Consider the following 17,678-nt stretch of genomic DNA (forward strand, 5'->3'; position numbering starts at 1 on the left):
AGATATAATTTAAAAGGAATTTAATCAAATAAAACACTTAAAATTAAAACATACACAGGTATATATAAAAATAGGGATTTTTGTTTACTTACCGTAAAATCTCTCTCTCTGAGTCCATCTGGGGGACGCTGCGCCGTTACTTGTGGGTTAGAGGTGTGTGGTAGTGGAGTTTAGCACAGAATCTATCAAAAAGCTGCCTCCTCCCCCCTCTAACCCCTCCCATCTCCTTCCTGCTCAGCCATCACTCAGTTAACGTTTAGCCAAGCCAAAGGAGATGGACCCGAACAAAAACACAACCAAATAAACCAGACAAAACTACGGGAGGGATCGCAGCGTACCCCAGATGGACTCAGAGAAAGATTTTACGGTAAGTAAACAAAAATCCCTATTTCTCTGTCATCCATCTGGGGGACGCTACACCGTTACTTGTGGGATTTCCCAAAGCAAGCTAATGAGAGGAGGGAGACGTTGACGGCATAGCAGTCTGTAAAATACGACGCACAACAGAGGCAGTCTACAAACCAAAAGTATGAAAACTGTAAAACTTTGTGAAAGTATGGACTGACGACCAGGTCGCCGCCCTGCACAGCTGCTCAATAGATGCACCACCGCGAACAGCCCAAGATGCTCCAACTGCTCTAGTCGAATGAGCCCTAATTGAGTCAGGAACCAAAACATTTGACGACACGTAAGCCTGTCTGATGGCCGAAGTTACTCAACGGGCCACAGTGTTCTTGGAAGCCGGCCAACCTCGTTTGGGAGCATCAATCAATACCAACAAGTTATCCGTACGACGGAAAGACTCCGTGCGAGACAAATAAATACGTAAGGCCCGGACAACATCCAGGAGGGCCAAATGGGAATTCTCCCCAGGAGAAGACGACGGACTAAAAGCTGGAAGGACAATGTCCTGATTTAAATGAAATGCTGAAACAACCTTTGGAAGGAAAGAAGGCTTAGTCCGCAGAACCACCTGGTTCTCATGAAACACTAACAAGGGTGGCCTGCAAGAAAGAGCCGCCAACTCAGACACTCGTCTAGCGGAAGCAATAGCCAAACGAAAAACAACTTTTTGTGTGTCAGATAACGCAGTTCCACAGATTCCAAAGGCTCAAATGGAGATTTTTGAAGGGCCGTAAGGACCAAGTTTTAATCCCAGGGAGGAACCGGCGGAACAAAAGGTGGTTGAATACGAAGTACTCCCTGAAGGAATGTTTGAACCACTGGAATGATCGCTAGTTTCTTTTGAAAAAGAACCGACAAAGCTGAAACTTGACCCTTCAGTGAAGAAAGCCTCAGGCCCTTATCGAGACCCTCCTGAAGGAAAGAGAGCAGGCGAGGAAGTCTAAACAAATGCGGAGTCAAGCCCCGCTTTTCGCACCAAGCAATGTAAATACGCCATACCCTATGGTAAATGCCGGAAGTCACCGGCTTCCTAGCCCGAATCATCATCTGTACAACAGAACGCGAAAGACCTTTTGCTTTTAAAATCATGGATTCAAGAACCAAGCCGTCAAAGCCAGCCGACTTAAATCTGGGTGGCGACAAGGCCCTTGAAGAAGAAGATCTGGTCGCAGGGGGAGACGAAAGGGGTCTCCAACGACCATGCTGCGCAGAAGAGTGTACCACTGTCGGCGCAGCCAATCTGGAGCCACCAGAATTATTGCGAGACCTTCTCGCCGAATGCATTGAAGTAGACGTGGAAGCAGTGGAATCGGCGGAAACACGTAACCCAGTTGAAACTGCCACGGGGCTGTTAGAGCATCGATTAGAAATGCTTGAGGATCCTGAGTTCGCGAACCGTAGTGAGGAAGCTTCTTGTTGAGTCGAGACGCCATTAGGTCTACGTCGGGCAGTCCCCAGCGGTCCACTAGAGAGAGAAACGCTTCCTGGTGAAGTTCCCATTCTCCCGGATGAATCGTGTGACGACTCAAAAAACCTGCTTCCCAGTTCTCGACTCCTGGAATGTGAATTGCGGATATTACGGGAACCCAACGTTCCGTCAACGTGAGAATCTGAGCGACTTCTCTCATTGCGGACCAGCTGCGAGTTCCTCCCGGTTTGTTGATGTAAGCCACTGCCGTGGCATTGTCGGACTGCACACGAACCGGATGACCCTGTACCATGGTTGGAATCTGAAGGAGTGCGTACCGGATCGCCCTCAATTCCAGAATGTTGATCTGCAATTTTGACTCCTGACTGGTCCAGCGCCCCTGGAAGTGATGAGTCTGGAACACTGCTCCCCAACCGCTGAGACTTGCGTCCGTGGTGACCATCAACCAAGACCAAACGTGAACGGTGCTCCTTTTCTCAAATTGTGACTGTGAAGCCACCAGTGAAGCGACTAACGAGTCTTTACCGACAAGCGGATCAACTGCAATTCGAGACATGGATCCGGCCGAGCCCAACAGCTGAGAATCTGAGCCTGAAGAGGTCGGGCATGAAATCTGGCGTATGGGACTGCCTCGAAGGAGGACACCATCTTGCCCAACACCTGCATGCATCTGAGGACCGACACTACCGGTAAGAGTAACATGGTCCAGATTCTGGACTGCAGATCCTGAATCTTATCCGTAGGAAGAAACACCTTCTGGCTGTTGGTATCGAATAAAAGTCCCAGAAAAACCATTTTCTGGGAAGGAAGTAAAGACGACTTTGGAAAGTTGATTATCCACCCGAACGACTGCAGTCTCTCTGTCGTTAGACGCAGGTTCTGAGTCAGAATTTCCGCTGACGGGGCCTTGACCAACAGATCGTCCAAGTATGGAGTGATGTTGACCCCTTGACAACGGAGAACCGCGACGACATGACCCATGACCTTTGTAAAAACCCGAGGAGCCGTAGAGAGACCAAAGGGAAGAGCCTGAAACTGAAAATGCCACGGCCCGACTGCAAATCTCAGAAGAGGTTGATGACATATCCAAATCGGGACATGTAAGTAGGCGTCTTTTATGTCTATTGAAGCCAAATATTCCCCTGGCTCCATGGCAGCGATAATTGAACGAATGGATTCCATCTTGAATTTTTGGGTTGAGAGACACGGGTTGAGGGCTTTTAGATTCAGAATGGGTCGGAACGAACCATCCGGTTTGTCCACGAGAAAAAGACCAGAGTAGAAACCCCGACCCCTCTGAGGAGAGGGAACCGAAAGGATTACTCCATTTTGTAAGAGGGTTGCTGTTGCCTGAAGAGCTTGATGTCTGGAGGGATCGTCTGGGAGAGGTGTGACGAATAGCCGGAATGGGGCTGTCTCTTCGAGTTCCAACATATATCCTCTGGATATGACCCCCATTACCCACCGATCTGGTTTCGACAGGAGCCACACTTCCCTGAACTGAAGTAACCGAGCCCCAACCTTCATCGATCCCTCCGGAAGACCTGAAGCGTCATGCATCACGCTTGTCGGCAGGCTTACTGGCCGGTCTGCGAGTCGCTTGAGATCATCTACCTCTGAATGCCCCTCTTCGTGGAAATCTGGAGAAGGCACAAAAGGACTGGAAACTACCTCTGCCCTGCGTGTGAGGAGCAGATGGAAGAAAGGGGCTCTTTCCTCAAGTAGTATCCGAAATAATCTTCTTTAACTCTGACCCAAAAAGAAACTCCCCTTCAAAAGGAACTGCCGTCAAGGTCTGCTTTGAGTCCGAATCAGCATTCCAAACCCTAAGCCAAAGAGACCGTCTTGCTGATACTGTCAAGGCAGAAACCCGAGACTGTAGCGCAACAGAATCTAACAAGGCCTCACCTACATAAGTAAGCGCCTCCGAAATCTGTTCTGCTAATTGAATGGCTTCCGACGGATCGTCCAACTGCGTTCCAGATACGACCTGTGCTAGCCATTCATCCACGGCCTTAAGGACCCAGGCACCCGACAGAACTGGACGGAGAGAGACACCCGATTAAGAAAATATAGATTTTAGTAATGCTTCTATTTTCCTATCGGTAGGGTCTTTTAAGGTCACGGACTGTACCGAAGGAATAACCGTAGCTTTTGCCAAATGTGAAATAGGAGCGTCTACCTTTGGGGCTGTCTCCCAAAATTTTGTATCTTCCTCCGTAAAAGGATATAGAAATTTTAATTTCTTAGGAGCCTGGAAACGAGAATCCGGTTTAAGCCAGGGTTCTTTTAAAATATCCGCAAAGTGAGAGTAAGTAGGGAAGGCAATAACCTGTCTCTTCCGTCGTTTGAAGAAGGGAGAGGAAGTCTCCGCCACTGTTGTATCCTGAATATTAAGAGTCTGACGAATGGCTTCTATTAGTAATCTAACACCTGAACTAGTAGATAGCTCCTCATCTTCCCAAGCCGAAACTTCGTCCCATTCAGGATTTACCTCCCCTTCCGCCAATGGAGATGTCAGAGAATCATACTCCTTTCCCGGAAACGCTATAGCGGGTAACGGCTGTGGTCGTTTAGTAGCAGCGGAACTGCTTGCAGAATTTACAAACTTATTTAAATAATGGGTTAAATCAGTAAGACACTTGCCCATATTTTGGGCCCACAGAGGCTCCACCTGAGTTTGAGCAGATTCAGCCTTCGGCCTAGAGTGACGCAAATCTGAAATGGCATCCACCATGTTCTTGACCCATGGGGGCATAGACTGATCTGTGGAACTTCCCTGCTGATCCGCCACTGATGCACCAGAGCACGAAGTACAGAGGGTACCTGCGTCAGCACTACCCTTAGCCAGCTTTGAGCCACACTGTGAACAGGAAAAGTAAACTACTGAGGCCGTTTTGCCCTTTGTAGCCTTGTCCGGTTTACTGGCCATTCTTTATTCTAATTATGTTTAATATATAAAAGCAGTAAATATGTACTATAAATCCCTAGACAAGTGACCTAGCAGTTATCTCTAGTGTCCCCAAGAAGACTAACTGCTATCTCCCACTAGGGCTAGCCCACCATATACTTGGTTAGAGGTGACTGTAATAAAAAAAACCTTTCCCTGGAAACTAGCGTCCCCCAGTCTGCAGCCGGATAAGATGGCGCCCCGGAGTCTTCAGGAAGCTGCCGAACAGTGCGCGCGCGGCAGAGCAGGGCGGGAAGCCGTTCCTGCACGGCTGACGTAATCTCTGCGGCTATTCACTGACTAATTTCCGAAATCTGAAGTTCGGGCTCCCGCACGCCGCTACACACAGCGGCTGTCGCGGCAGCTCTGTGCTGGCTCCAGGGAGTGTATAACAATCTCCCGGACCTTCCGCAAGACCACTCCTGATCAGTCACTCTCACTGCGGCGGGGGGGGGGGGGGTGTCCGATGCGGCGGGTGGCTGGCCGGCTGACAGGCTAGGGGTGAGTGAAGCCATAAAATGAGAAGAATAAACAGAGGGGACAGCCCAATACTGTCAGTGACAGATTGTGGCTGTCCTGTACCTTATTCCTGCCGTCCTGAAGTGAATAAAGGCCCCAGTGACCAAAGTGTGGTGACCTCCAGCAGCAGCTCAGAGTGGGATGCTAAAACCACTCCAGTAGTACCTGTCACCTGTAAACAGGGACTAGGTACACCTGAGAATAAACTCAACAAAAAAAAAAATCTAAGGAGAAAGAAAAACTGTGTTTGTACTCCACAGGCACAAAACTAAAACTGAGTGATGGCCGAGCAGGAAGGAGATGGGAGGGGTTAGAGGGGGGAGGAGGCAGCTTTTTGATAGATTCTGTGCCAAACTCCACTACCACACACCTCTAACCCACAAGTAACGGCGCAGCGTCCCCCAGATGGATGACAAGAGAAAAGACACTCCTATTGCCCTTATTAGGTGCTGTATATGGACCAAATGCATAAGGATTACTGATAGGTTCACAAGTCCATTTCTGGTTCGATCACTGTTGCATCAGCGAGATTTTAAAACTACTTGTAGGAGTCTTTATCCAGCTATTTATGGTAATTACCGGTCTCATGCAGGTGATTCCCGGGTCCTTAGTGATGGACTACAACATAGTATGTAATAGTCCGATCCACTGCACAGTAAAGAATACTGGTACTCCAAAACGGTTTCCTGGGTGGCCAGATTTTGTGGACAATAGGTCCACAGCACTCTTAGGGTTGGGAAACAGTTGTCAAGAAACTCCACTGACACTTCACTGGCTGTGTCCTACAGCTTTATCAAAAAGTACATAGGTACCTTTGTACCTCTCCACATAGGTCATTTTCTGCTAAGTACCCAGGATTCCATTCTCCTTTGTACTCTCCTCAGGTTAATGGTTCACACGGCACCATTAGTTTTGCGGAGGCCCCTGACGGGGATTGTTGCAGATGACCTGCTGCAGATAAATTTGAAGAGCGTCCAGTGGACAGTCGGGGACTGCCTCTGGGAACCATCATCTTACATGCTTTAAAGAACGGTCCATTGTCCGTTTTTATGCATTAGCCGGTAATTTCTTCATTTCAGCCATTAGGAGATTGCAGCAATGTTGAATGTCCATAAGATTATTTTTTTTTAGTGCAAATTGATTTTATTGGTTTTCAGTAATTGGATATACAAGACTTCCTTATTATAGATATGATAATCACCGTCTTCATATAAATCAGGAATAAGAAAATAAGAATTTACTTACCGATAATTCTATTTCTCGGAGTCCGTAGTGGATGCTGGGGTTCCTGAAAGGACCATGGGGAATAGCGGCTCCGCAGGAGACAGGGCACAAAAGTAAAGCTTTCCGATCAGGTGGTGTGCACTGGCTCCTCCCCCTATGACCCTCCTCCAAGCCAGTTAGGTACTGTGCCCGGACGAGCGTACACAATAAGGGAGGAATTTTGAATCCCGGGTAAGACTCATACCAGCCACACCAATCACACCGTACAACTTGTGATCTAAACCCAGTTAACAGTATGATAACAGCGGAGCCTCTGAAAAGATGGCTCACAACAATAATAACCCGATTTTTGTAACTTTGTACAAGTATTGCAGATAATCCGCACTTGGGATGGGCGCCCAGCATCCACTACGGACTCCGAGAAATAGAATTATCGGTAAGTAAATTCTTATTTTCTCTATCGTCCTAGTGGATGCTGGGGTTCCTGAAAGGACCATGGGGATTATACCAAAGCTCCCAAACGGGCGGGAGAGTGCGGATGACTCTGCAGCACCGAATGAGAGAACTCCAGGTCCTCTTTTGCCAGGGTATCAAATTTGTAGAATTTTACAAACGTGTTCTCCCCTGACCACGTAGCTGCTCGGCAGAGTTGTAATGCCGAGACCCCTCGGGCAGCCGCCCAAGATGAGCCCACCTTCCTTGTGGAATGGGCCTTAACAGATTTAGGCTGTGGCAGGCCTGCCACAGAATGTGCAAGTTGAATTGTGTTACAAATCCAACGAGCAATCGACTGCTTAGAAGCAGGCGCACCCAATTTGTTGGGTGCATACAGTATAAACAGCGAGTCAGATTTTCTGACTCCAGCCGTCCTGGAACATATTTTCAGGGCCCTGACAACCTCTAGCAACTTGGAGTCCTCCAAGTCCCTAGTAGGTGCAAGGCACCACAATAAGCTGGTTCAGGTGAAACACTGACACCACCTTAGGGAGAGAACTGGGGACGAGTCCGCAGCTCTGCCCTGTCCGAATGGACAACAGATATGGGCTTTTTTGAGAAAAAACCACCAATTTGACACTCGCCTGGTCCAGGCCAGGGCCAAGAGCATGGTCACTTTTCATGTGAGATGCTTCAAATCCACATATTTGACTGGTTTTAAACCAATGTGATTTGAGGAATCCCAGAACTACGTTGAGATCCCACAGTGCCACTGGAGGCACAAAAAGGGGGTTGTATATGCAATACTCCCTTGACAAACTTCTGGACTTCAGGAACTGAAGCCAATTCTTTCTGGAAGAAAATTGACAGGGCCGAAATTTGAACCTTAATGGACCCCAATTTGAGGCCCATAGACACTCCTGTTTGCAGGAAATGCAGGAAACGACCGAGTTGAAATTTCTTTGTGGGGCCTTCCTGGCCTCACACCACGCAACATATTTTCGCCACATGTGGTGATAATGTTGTGCGGTCACCTCCTTTCTGGCTTTGACCAGGGTAGGAATGACCTCTTCCGGAATGCCTTTTTCCCTTAGGATCCGGCTTTCCATCGCCATGCCGACAAACGCAGCTGCGGTAAGTCTTGGAACAGACATGGTACTTGCTGAAGCAAGTCCCTTCTTAGCGGCAGAGGCCATAAGACCTCTGTAAGCATCTCTTGAAGTTCCGGGTACCAAGTCCTTCTTGGCCAATCCGGAGCCATGAGTATAGTTCTTACTCCTCTACGTCTTATAATTCTCAGCACCTTAGGTATGAGAAGCAGAGGAGGGAACACATACACCGACTGGTACACCCACGGTGTTACCAGAACGTCCACATCTATTGCCTGAGGGTCTCTTGACCTGGCGCAATACCTGTCCCGTTTTTTGTTCAGACGGGACGCCATCATGACCACCTTTGGTATTTCCCAACGGTTTACAATCATGTGGAAAAAACTTCCCGATGAAGTTTCCACTCTCCCGGGTGGAGGTCGTGCTGAGGAAGTCTGCTTCCCAGTTTCCATTCCCGGGATGAAACACTGCTGACAGAGTTATCACATGATTTTCCGCCCAGCGAAAAATCCTTGCAGTTTTTTCCTGCTTCTTGTGTCGCCCTGTCTGTTTACGTGGGCGACTGCCGTGATGTTTTTCCCACTGGATCAACATCGGCTGACCTTGAAGCAGAGGTCTTGCTAAGCTTAGAGCATTATAAATTTACCCTTAGCTCCAGTATATTTATGTGGAGAAAAGTCTCCAGACTTGATCACACTCCCTGGAAATTTTTCCCTTGTGTGACTGCTCCCCAGCCTCTCGGGCTGGGCTCCGTGGTCACCAGCATCCAATCCTGAATGCCGAATCTGCGGCCCTCTAGACGATGAGCACTCTATAACCACCACAGGAGAGACACCCTTGTCCTTGGATATAGGGTTATCCGCTGATGCATCTGAAGATGCGATCCGGACCATTTGTCCAGCAGATCCCACTGAAAAGTTCTTGCGTGAAATCTGCCGAATGGAATTGCTTCGTAGGAAGCCACCATTTTTACCAGGACCCTTGTGCAATGATGCACTGTTTTTAGGAGGTTCCTGACTAGCTCGGATAACTCCCTGGCCTTCTCTTCCGGGAGAAACACCTTTTTCTGGACTGTGTCCAGAATCATCCCTAGGCACAGCAGACGTGTCGTCGGGATCAGCTGCGATTTTGGAATTTATTTAGAATCCACCCGTGCTGATTGTAGCAGTATCCGAGATAGTGCTACTCCGACCTCCAACTGTTCCCTGGAGTATGCCCCTATCAGGAGATCGTCCAAGTAAGGGATAATTAAGACGCCTTTTCTTCGAAGAAGAATCATCATTTCGGCCATTACCTTGGTAAAGACCCGGGGTGCCGTGGACAATCCAAACGGCAGCGTCTGAAACTGATAGTGACAGTTCTGCACCACGAACCTGAGGTACCCTTAGTGAGAAGGGCAAATTTGGGACATAGAGGTAAGCATCCCTGATGTCCCGGGACACTATATAGTCCCCTTCTTCCTGGTTCGTTATCACTGCTCTGAGTGACTTCATCTTGATTTGAACCTTTGTAAGTGTTCAAAAAAAATTTTTTAGAATAAGTCTCACCTAGCCTTCTGGCTTCAGTACCACAATATAGTGTGGAATAATACCCCTTTTCTTGTAGTAGGAGGGGTAATTTAATTATCACCTGCTGGGAATACAGCCTTGTGAATTTTTTCCCATACTACCTCCTTGTCGGAGGGAGACCTTGGTAAAGCAGACTTCAGGAGCCTGCGAAGGGGAAACTTCTCGACATTCCAATCTGTACCCCCGGGATACTACTTGTAGGATCCAGGGGTCCTGTACGGTCTCAGCGCCATGCTGAGAACTTGTCAGAAGCGGTGGAACGCTTCTGTTCCTGGAATGGGCTGCCTGCTGCAGTCTTCTTCCCTTTCCTCTATCCCTGGGCAGATATGATCTTATAGGGACGAGAGGACTGAGGCTGAAAAGACGGTGTCTTTTTCTGCAGAGATGTGACTTAGGGTAAAAAACGGTGGATTTTCCAGCAGTTGCCGTGGCCACCAGGTCCGATGGACCGACCCCAAATAACTCCTCTTCCTTTATACGGCCATACACCTTTGTGCCGTTTGGAATCTGCATCACCTGACCACTGTCGTGTCCATAACATCTTCTGGCAGTTATGGACATCGCATTTATTCATGATGCCAGAGTGCAAATATCCCTCTGTGCATCTCGCATATATAGAAATGCATCCTTTAAATGCTCTATAGTCAATAAAATACTGTCCCTGTCAAGGGTATCAATATTTTTAGTCAGGGAATCCGACCAAGCCACCCTAGCTCTGCACATCCAGGCTGAGGCGATCGCTGGTCGCAGTATAACACCAGTATGTGTGTATATACTTTTTATTATATTTTCCAGCCTCCTGTCAGCTGGTCCTTGAGGACGGCCCTATCTATAGACGGTACCGCCACTTGTTTTGATAAGCGTGTGAGCGCCTTATCCACCTTAAGGGGTGTTTCCCAACGCGCCCTAACTTCTGGCGGGAAAGGGTATACCGCCCATAATTTTCTATCGGGGGGAACCCACGCATCATCACACACTTCATTTAATTTATCTGATTCAGGAAAAACTATGGTAGTTTTTTCACATTCCACATAATACCCTCTTTTGTGGTACTTGTAGTATCAGAAATATGTAACACCTCCTTTATTGCCTTTAATGTGTGGCCCTAATAAGGAATACGTTTGTTTATTCACCGTCGACACTGGATTCAGTGTCCCTGTCTGTGTCTGTGTCGACCGACTAAAGTAAACGGGCGTTTTAAAACCCCTGACGGTGTTTTTGAGACGTCTGGACCGGTACTAATTGTTTGTCGGCCGTCTCATGTCGTCAACCGACCTTGCAGCGTGTTGACATTATCACGTAATTTCCTAAATAAGCCATCCATTCCGGTGTCGACTCCCTAGAGAGTGACATCACCATTACAGGCAATTGCTCCGCCTCCTCACCAACATCGTCCTCCTATCTGTCGACACACACGTACCGACACACAGCACACACACAGGGAATGCTCTGATAGAGGACAGGACCCACTAGCCCTTTGGAGAGACAGAGGGAGAGTTTGCCAGCACACACCAAAAACGCTATAATTATATAGGGACAACCTTATATAAGTGTTTTCCCTTATAGCATCTTAATATATAAGCATATCGCCAAATTAGTGCCCCCCCTCTCTGTTTTAACCCTGTTTCTGTAGTGCAGTGCAGGGGAGAGCCTGGGAGCCTTCCCTCCAGCCTTTCTGTGAGGGAAAATGGCGCTGTGTGCTGAGGAGATAGGCCCCGCCCCTTTTTCGGCGGCCTAGTCTCCCGCTCTTAACGGATTCTGGCAGGGGTTAAATATCTCCATATAGCCTCCGGAGGCTATATGTGAGGTATTTTTAGCCAAAATAGGTATTCATTTGCCTCCCAGGGCGCCCCCCTCCCAGCGCCCTGCACCCTCAGTGACTGCCGTGTGAAGTGTGCTGAGAGGAAAATGGCGCACAGCTGCAGTGCTGTGCGCTACCTTAAGAAGACTGAGGAGTCTTCTGCCGCCGATTCTGGACCTCTTCTTACTTCAGCATCTGCAAGGGGGCCGGCGGCAAGGCTCCGGTGACCATCCAGGCTGTACCTGTGATCGTCCCTCTGGAGCTGATGTCCAGTAGCCAAGAAGCCAATCCATCCTGCACGCAGGTGAGTTCACTTCTTCTCCCCTAAGTCCCTCGTTGCAGTGATCCTGTTGCCAGCAGGACTCACTGTAAAATAAAAAACCTAAGCTAAACTTTCCTAAGCAGCTCTTTAGGAGAGCCACCTAGATTGCACCCTTCTCGGCCGGGCACAAAAATCTAACTGGCTTGGAGGAGGGTCATAGGGGGAGGAGCCAGTGCACACCACCTGATCGGAAAGCTTTACTTTTGTGCCCTGTCTCCTGCGGAGCCGCTATTCCCCATGGTCCTTTCAGGAACCCCAGCATCCACTAGGACGATAGAGAAAACAAAATCTAAACATTTCAAAGACATAAGAAAATATCAAAGATGTAAGACCATCACTGATCCAGAAAAAAAAAAAAGAGGCAACAAACCTGGTGAAGTAAGGAAAAGGAAAGAGAAGAAAGAAAAAGGTGGAGAGGGAAGAAAGAAGAGAAGTCCATATTATTTGTTAACATTTTAAGATGTTTTACTGCTGAATTAAACATTACATTACATATGGTACTGTGAGAGCCATTAACCCAGGGAAGAGGGGCGGAATCCTAGATACTTAAAAGACTGAGAAGTGTGGATGTTTCCTATTATAAGAGATGATAATTTACTACCATATACTCTGATTGAATCAACGCTGGTATAGGTTTGTAATTTCTTTTTCTTTTTTTTTCACATGGACACCATGAACTCATCTTGTTCAATGCTACTGAGAACTATCCATAGAAACACCATTGTAAACCTGTCCAGCCTCAAAAGGACTTTCAGGCATTTCAGGTTAGAAATGTGATGGACCAGAAAGATGAGGAAAAACCCAAAACCTATCTGCTATTTTAGGACTGAAATAGCTACTCCAACAGATAGAAAGCACTGAATGGTTTAATTCAGAACAAAATGTTTGGCATAGACTATGGGAAAAACTGATATGAAAAATGCATTCACTTCTGACAAGGACCTCACCAGGCATCTGTGGTGGAACGAAACCTCTGGTCCTGGAAGAGAAACAGACAGCTTCACAACATAAGAGTACTCAGTTGGGCCACCTACATGTCATACCGATTGTCAGAGGAATTAAGAGTGAGCTAACTAGCTCACCTGGAGGATACCAGACTGATCATCCTCATTCCTGTAGAAATAGAGGCTCATTTAGTCTGGTGTGGTGTTGGAAAAAAAAAAAACTAAAAAAAAAAAACAAAAAGGTAGGAGGAGGATCTCTTACCTGGTGAAGCAATTTATATGCATTTAGTTCGGAATCAAACAAGGCACCACTCCACCACCCTGTAGAAAATTAGAAGGAACTCTGGGGCGCTGAGAAATGTAAGCGCCAATTAACGTCGGCTTACCTCACGTGCACAGAGGCCTCAGATATATACTTCACTAGCTGCATCAAATCCAGTCTGTCAGAACATGTCTCCAGAGTCTTACTAACACTGGGTCTAAAGGTGTGTACACACGGTGCGATTTTTCTTGCGGTTTTGACTATATAGTCAAAATCGTAAGAAAATATAGTACATATCGCCCCGCGGGATCGGCATAGCAAGGAAAAATAGACTGTGCAGGCAGCTCAACATTGACTATATCGGTGGGGCCAGGCTCCGGACACATCAAATAGTCAATATCGGGCTGTACAGCACATCGCACCGTGTGTACACGCCATAAGGGAATCCCCAACTACTAAGTTTAGAGTCTTAAGTGAGACCTCAATTTTTCTATCTGTGCTATCCCATACAGTAGTGTTCAGAATCAAAATGATGTTTTAGAGAGACAAATAAGCTTACTATGATTTAAATTAGCATACAATTGGCACAATATGCACATCGGTTAAGATTGCTAACCTTGTGATTCATTAAAACAAATCCTAAATGCTATGCTTACCCCATCTTTGTAGAACTGTCTTTGAACAACATCAAAGTGGACTCCGTAGCCATTGGTCTTGGCACAGAAACAGTTACTTTGTTTATGCCTCTTTCCTTTAACTCTTTATCTTCAGAAATATCCTTAATTCCATCTTCAACTAAGTCACACACCAAATGCTATGGAGTACACAAGAAAAATAAAATTGTCAATCTGAAACTACATAAAAAAGAAAAAGAAAAAAAAACCCAACTTCTCTGGATTAAGTTCTAGCATTTCTGCACTAGCACCAATACTGCCAAGAGTCTCACCTGAAGACATTTAAACACTTAAACGACACATAGAAAATAGGATTTTAATTACCTACCGGTAAATTCTTTTCTCGTAGTCCATAAGGGATATTGGGGAGATTTAGCACGATGGGTATAGATGGGGTCCAAAGGAGCCAGTGCACTTTAAATTTCTTCACTGTGTGTGCTGGCTCCTCCCCCCTATGCCCACTCCCACAGGCTGTTATAGGTAAAACAGTGCCCGAAACAGAAAGGACATATATGAGACGTAACAATGAGTGGTGAGATTTATACACCAGCAAACCACTAACATACAACAACCAGCAACGGCTGGTAACGACAACAGCTGAACAGGTAACCACATAACAGAGAACCTGCAGAAAAGTCAACGCACTGAGGCGGGCGCCCAATATCCCTTATGTACTACGAGAAAAGGATTTACCGGTAGGTAATTAAAATCCTATTTTATCTAGCATACATAAGGGATATTGGGGAGACTTTGTACGAACGATGGGGACGTCCCAAAGCTTCCAGAACAGGCAGGAATGTGCGGAGACTGCTGCGACACTGCCTGCCCAAACTGGGTATCCTCCTTGGCCCAGGGTATCAAACCTGTAGAACTTCACAAAGGTGTTCTTCCCCGACCAGGAAGCAGCTCAGCATAGTTGCAAGGCCGAGACACCTCGGGCAGCCGCCCAGGAAGAGCCCACAGATCTTGCAGAGTGGCTTTCAAAGACTTAGGAACAGGTAAGGCTGCCGATACATAGGTCTATTGGATAGTAAGCTTAAGCCAACGAGCAATGGACTGCTTCGAAGCAGGACAACCTTCCTTCTGCGCATCATAAAGCACGAACAAAGAATCAGTCTTTCTGATCCGAGCCATCCGCTTGACATAGATCTTCAATGCTCGCACCACATCCAATGCCTCCGGAGGAGCAGAAGTGTCAGAACTGGATGGAACCACAATAGGTTGATTCAGGTGAAACACAGAGACAAACTTCGGCAGGAACGGCTGCTTAGTCCTGAGCTCCGGCTCTGTCCTCGAAAAAGACCAAGTATGGACTTTTGAACGATAAGGTCCCCAATTCTGAGACACGTCTAGCAGAATCCAGGGCCAGCAACATCACTGTCTTCCACGTGAGGTGCTTGTCTACCGTCATCAGAGGCTCAAACCAGAGGGACTGTAGAGATTCCAACACCACAATCAAATCCCAGGGCGCCGTAGGCGGCACAAAAGGAGGTTGTATGTGAAGGTCTGAACTTCTGGCAACAGTGCCAATTTCTTCTGGAAGAAAATGGAGAGAGCTGAAATCTGGACCTTAATGGAACCCAGACGTAAGCCATTATCCACACCAGCCTGCAGGAAACGTAAGAAACTACCCAAGTGGAAATCCGCAGGTGGATACGTGCGTTCCTCAAACCAAGAGACATAGCTTCTCCAGATATGATAGTGTTTTGACGTCACAGGTTTTCTGGCCTGAACCATGGTAGCAATAACCTTTTTGGAAAAGCTCTTGTGAGCTAGGATTTTCCACTCAACCTCCATGCCGTCAAACAAAGTCACCGTAAGTTCGGGTAGACGAAAGGTCCCTCTTGAAGATCGCTTTTTAGTGATAGAGGCCAAGGGTCTTCGACGGACATGTACAGAAGATCCGCATACCACGCCCTCCAAGGCAATCAGGATTGCCTGCACTCCCTGATTTCTAATTCGCTTGAGCAATGGAATCAGGGGAGCAATGGAATCAGAGGAAACAGGTAGACCAGCCGGTAAGGCCAAGGCGACGTCAGTGCCCTCGCCTGAGGGTCCCTGGTTCGAGAGCAATACCAGCAAAGCTTCTTGATGAGATGAGAAGCTATCAAGTCTATCTGTGGGCAGCCCCACCGGTGGGTGATCTGCTGAAAACACCTGAGGGTGGAGTCCCCACTCCCCCGGGTGGAGGTCGTGACGACTGAAGAAGTCCGCTTCCCAGTTGTCCACTGCCGGAATTAATATTGCTGACAATGCTCTTGCATTTCTTTCCACCAAGAGAAGTATCTTTGACACCTCTCGCATGCAGGCTCAGCTTTTTGTCCCACCTTGTCGATTGACGCCACTGCTGTGGCGTTGTCCGACTGACCTTGGATTGCGTGATTCGCGAGCAGATGAGAGGCCTGAATTAGAGCATTGTAGATCAACAAAAGTTCAAGAATGTTGATAGGAAGGAGGGCTTCATAGGCTGACCACCTGCCGTGGAACTGCACCTCCTGGGTGACAGCACCCCAACCTCGCCACCACAGGAGGGAAATCCTGGCCCGAGGTGACAGCCGAATCATCCGGTGCATCTGTAGATGTGATCCGGACCACTTGCTCAGGAGATCCAATTGAAATGTTCTGGCATGGAACCTCCCATATTGGATCGCCTCGTAGGAGGCGACCATCTTTCCCAACAATCTGATGCTAAGATGGATGGATACTCGAGCAGGTCAGAGAACCATGCAGACCATCTCCTGAAGTGTTCTCGCCTTGTCCTCTGGGAGGTACACCTTCTGGGCCACCGAATCCAGTAACATCCCCAAGAACAGGAGCCGCTGAGTCTGTTCCAGGTGGGACTTCTATAGATTGAGAATCCACCCATAGCGTGACAGAAGTTGGATAGTGTGGTCAATATGGAGCGATAAAAGCTACTTGGAACCTGCTTTCATCAGAAGATCATCCAGGTAAGGGACAACACTGACTCCCTGGACCCAGAGTTGGATCACCACCTCCCTCATCACCTTCATGAACATCCTCAGAGCCGTGGACAGGCCAAAGGGTACTGCCTGGAACTGGTAGTGATCATCCAGTAGTGCAAACCTCAGAAAAGCCTGATGGGTGGCCAAATTGGAATATGAAGGTAGGCATCCTTGATATCCAGGAAAACAAGGAACCCCTGTTCTTCCAGACCCGCAATCACTGTCCCTAGGGATTCCATTTTGCACTTGAAAACTTTTAGGTAAGGATTCCAAGATATTAGGTTCAAAATGTGCCTTACCGAGCAGTCTGGCTTTGGAACCACAAACAAGTTGGAGTAATAACCCCTGCCTCATTGTGGTATCAGTACTGAAACAATGACATGGGGGACTGGACCAACTTTCTGATAGCCTGTTGCAACCTAACCCTCATATCCTCCAAAGCTGGTAAGCTGGATTTGAAATTCGATGGGAAACAGCGCCGCCAAACTCCAGCTTGAAGCCCTGAGAAATGAGGTCCTTTACCCAGATGCGGCTGAAGTGACGCAGTCGGGCTACTACCTCGAGATCTCCTCGGGGTGGGTGGGCACCATCATGCTGAGGACTTAGCGGAAGCAGAACTGGTGCTCTGCTCCTGAGAAACGGCGGTGTCAGGTTTTCTTGACTTACCTCTGGTGCCTCTACTTGCATTAGAGGCACCTCTGGCCCTAGAACGTAAGGACTGAACAGACGGCCCCTGGTAGGAACACCTAGCTGGCGGGGCCCCAGAGAGGAGAAACGTGGATTTACCAGCCGTGACTTTGGAAATCCACGTATCCAGCTAAACCCCAAAGAGCTATTCCCCTGAGAAAAAAAAAAAAAAAAGATTTATGGTAAGAACTTACCTTTGTTAAATCTCTTTCTGCGATGTACACTGGGTTCCACAGGGATAACATCAGGGGTGTAGAGTTGGATCTTGATCCAGGGCACCAACAGGCTAAAAGCTTTGACTGTTCCCAATATGCACAGCGCCGCCTCCTCTATAACCCCGCCTCCGTGCACAGGAGCTCAGTTTTGTTAACCAGTCCAATGCAGTA

The 17,678-nt window shown here is 47.7% G+C and overlaps 1 protein-coding gene across 4 annotated transcripts in view; it reads right to left on the reverse strand.

The window, feature by feature from the left end:
* The window catches only part of CLSPN (claspin), a 410,714-nt gene that overhangs the window by 195,934 nt on the left and 197,102 nt on the right, over window positions 1–17,678 (reverse strand). For all 4 annotated transcript variants that reach the window (XM_063954464.1, XM_063954465.1, XM_063954463.1 and 1 more), the window contains exon 11: window positions 13,625–13,782. In XM_063954464.1, the coding sequence (XP_063810534.1) occupies window positions 13,625–13,782 (158 nt within the window). The remainder of the gene's footprint in view (window positions 1–13,624; window positions 13,783–17,678) is intronic.

The sequence above is a fragment of the Pseudophryne corroboree genome, chromosome 2 (assembly GCF_028390025.1).
Source record: "Pseudophryne corroboree isolate aPseCor3 chromosome 2, aPseCor3.hap2, whole genome shotgun sequence".
NCBI lineage: Eukaryota > Metazoa > Chordata > Amphibia > Anura > Myobatrachidae > Pseudophryne > Pseudophryne corroboree.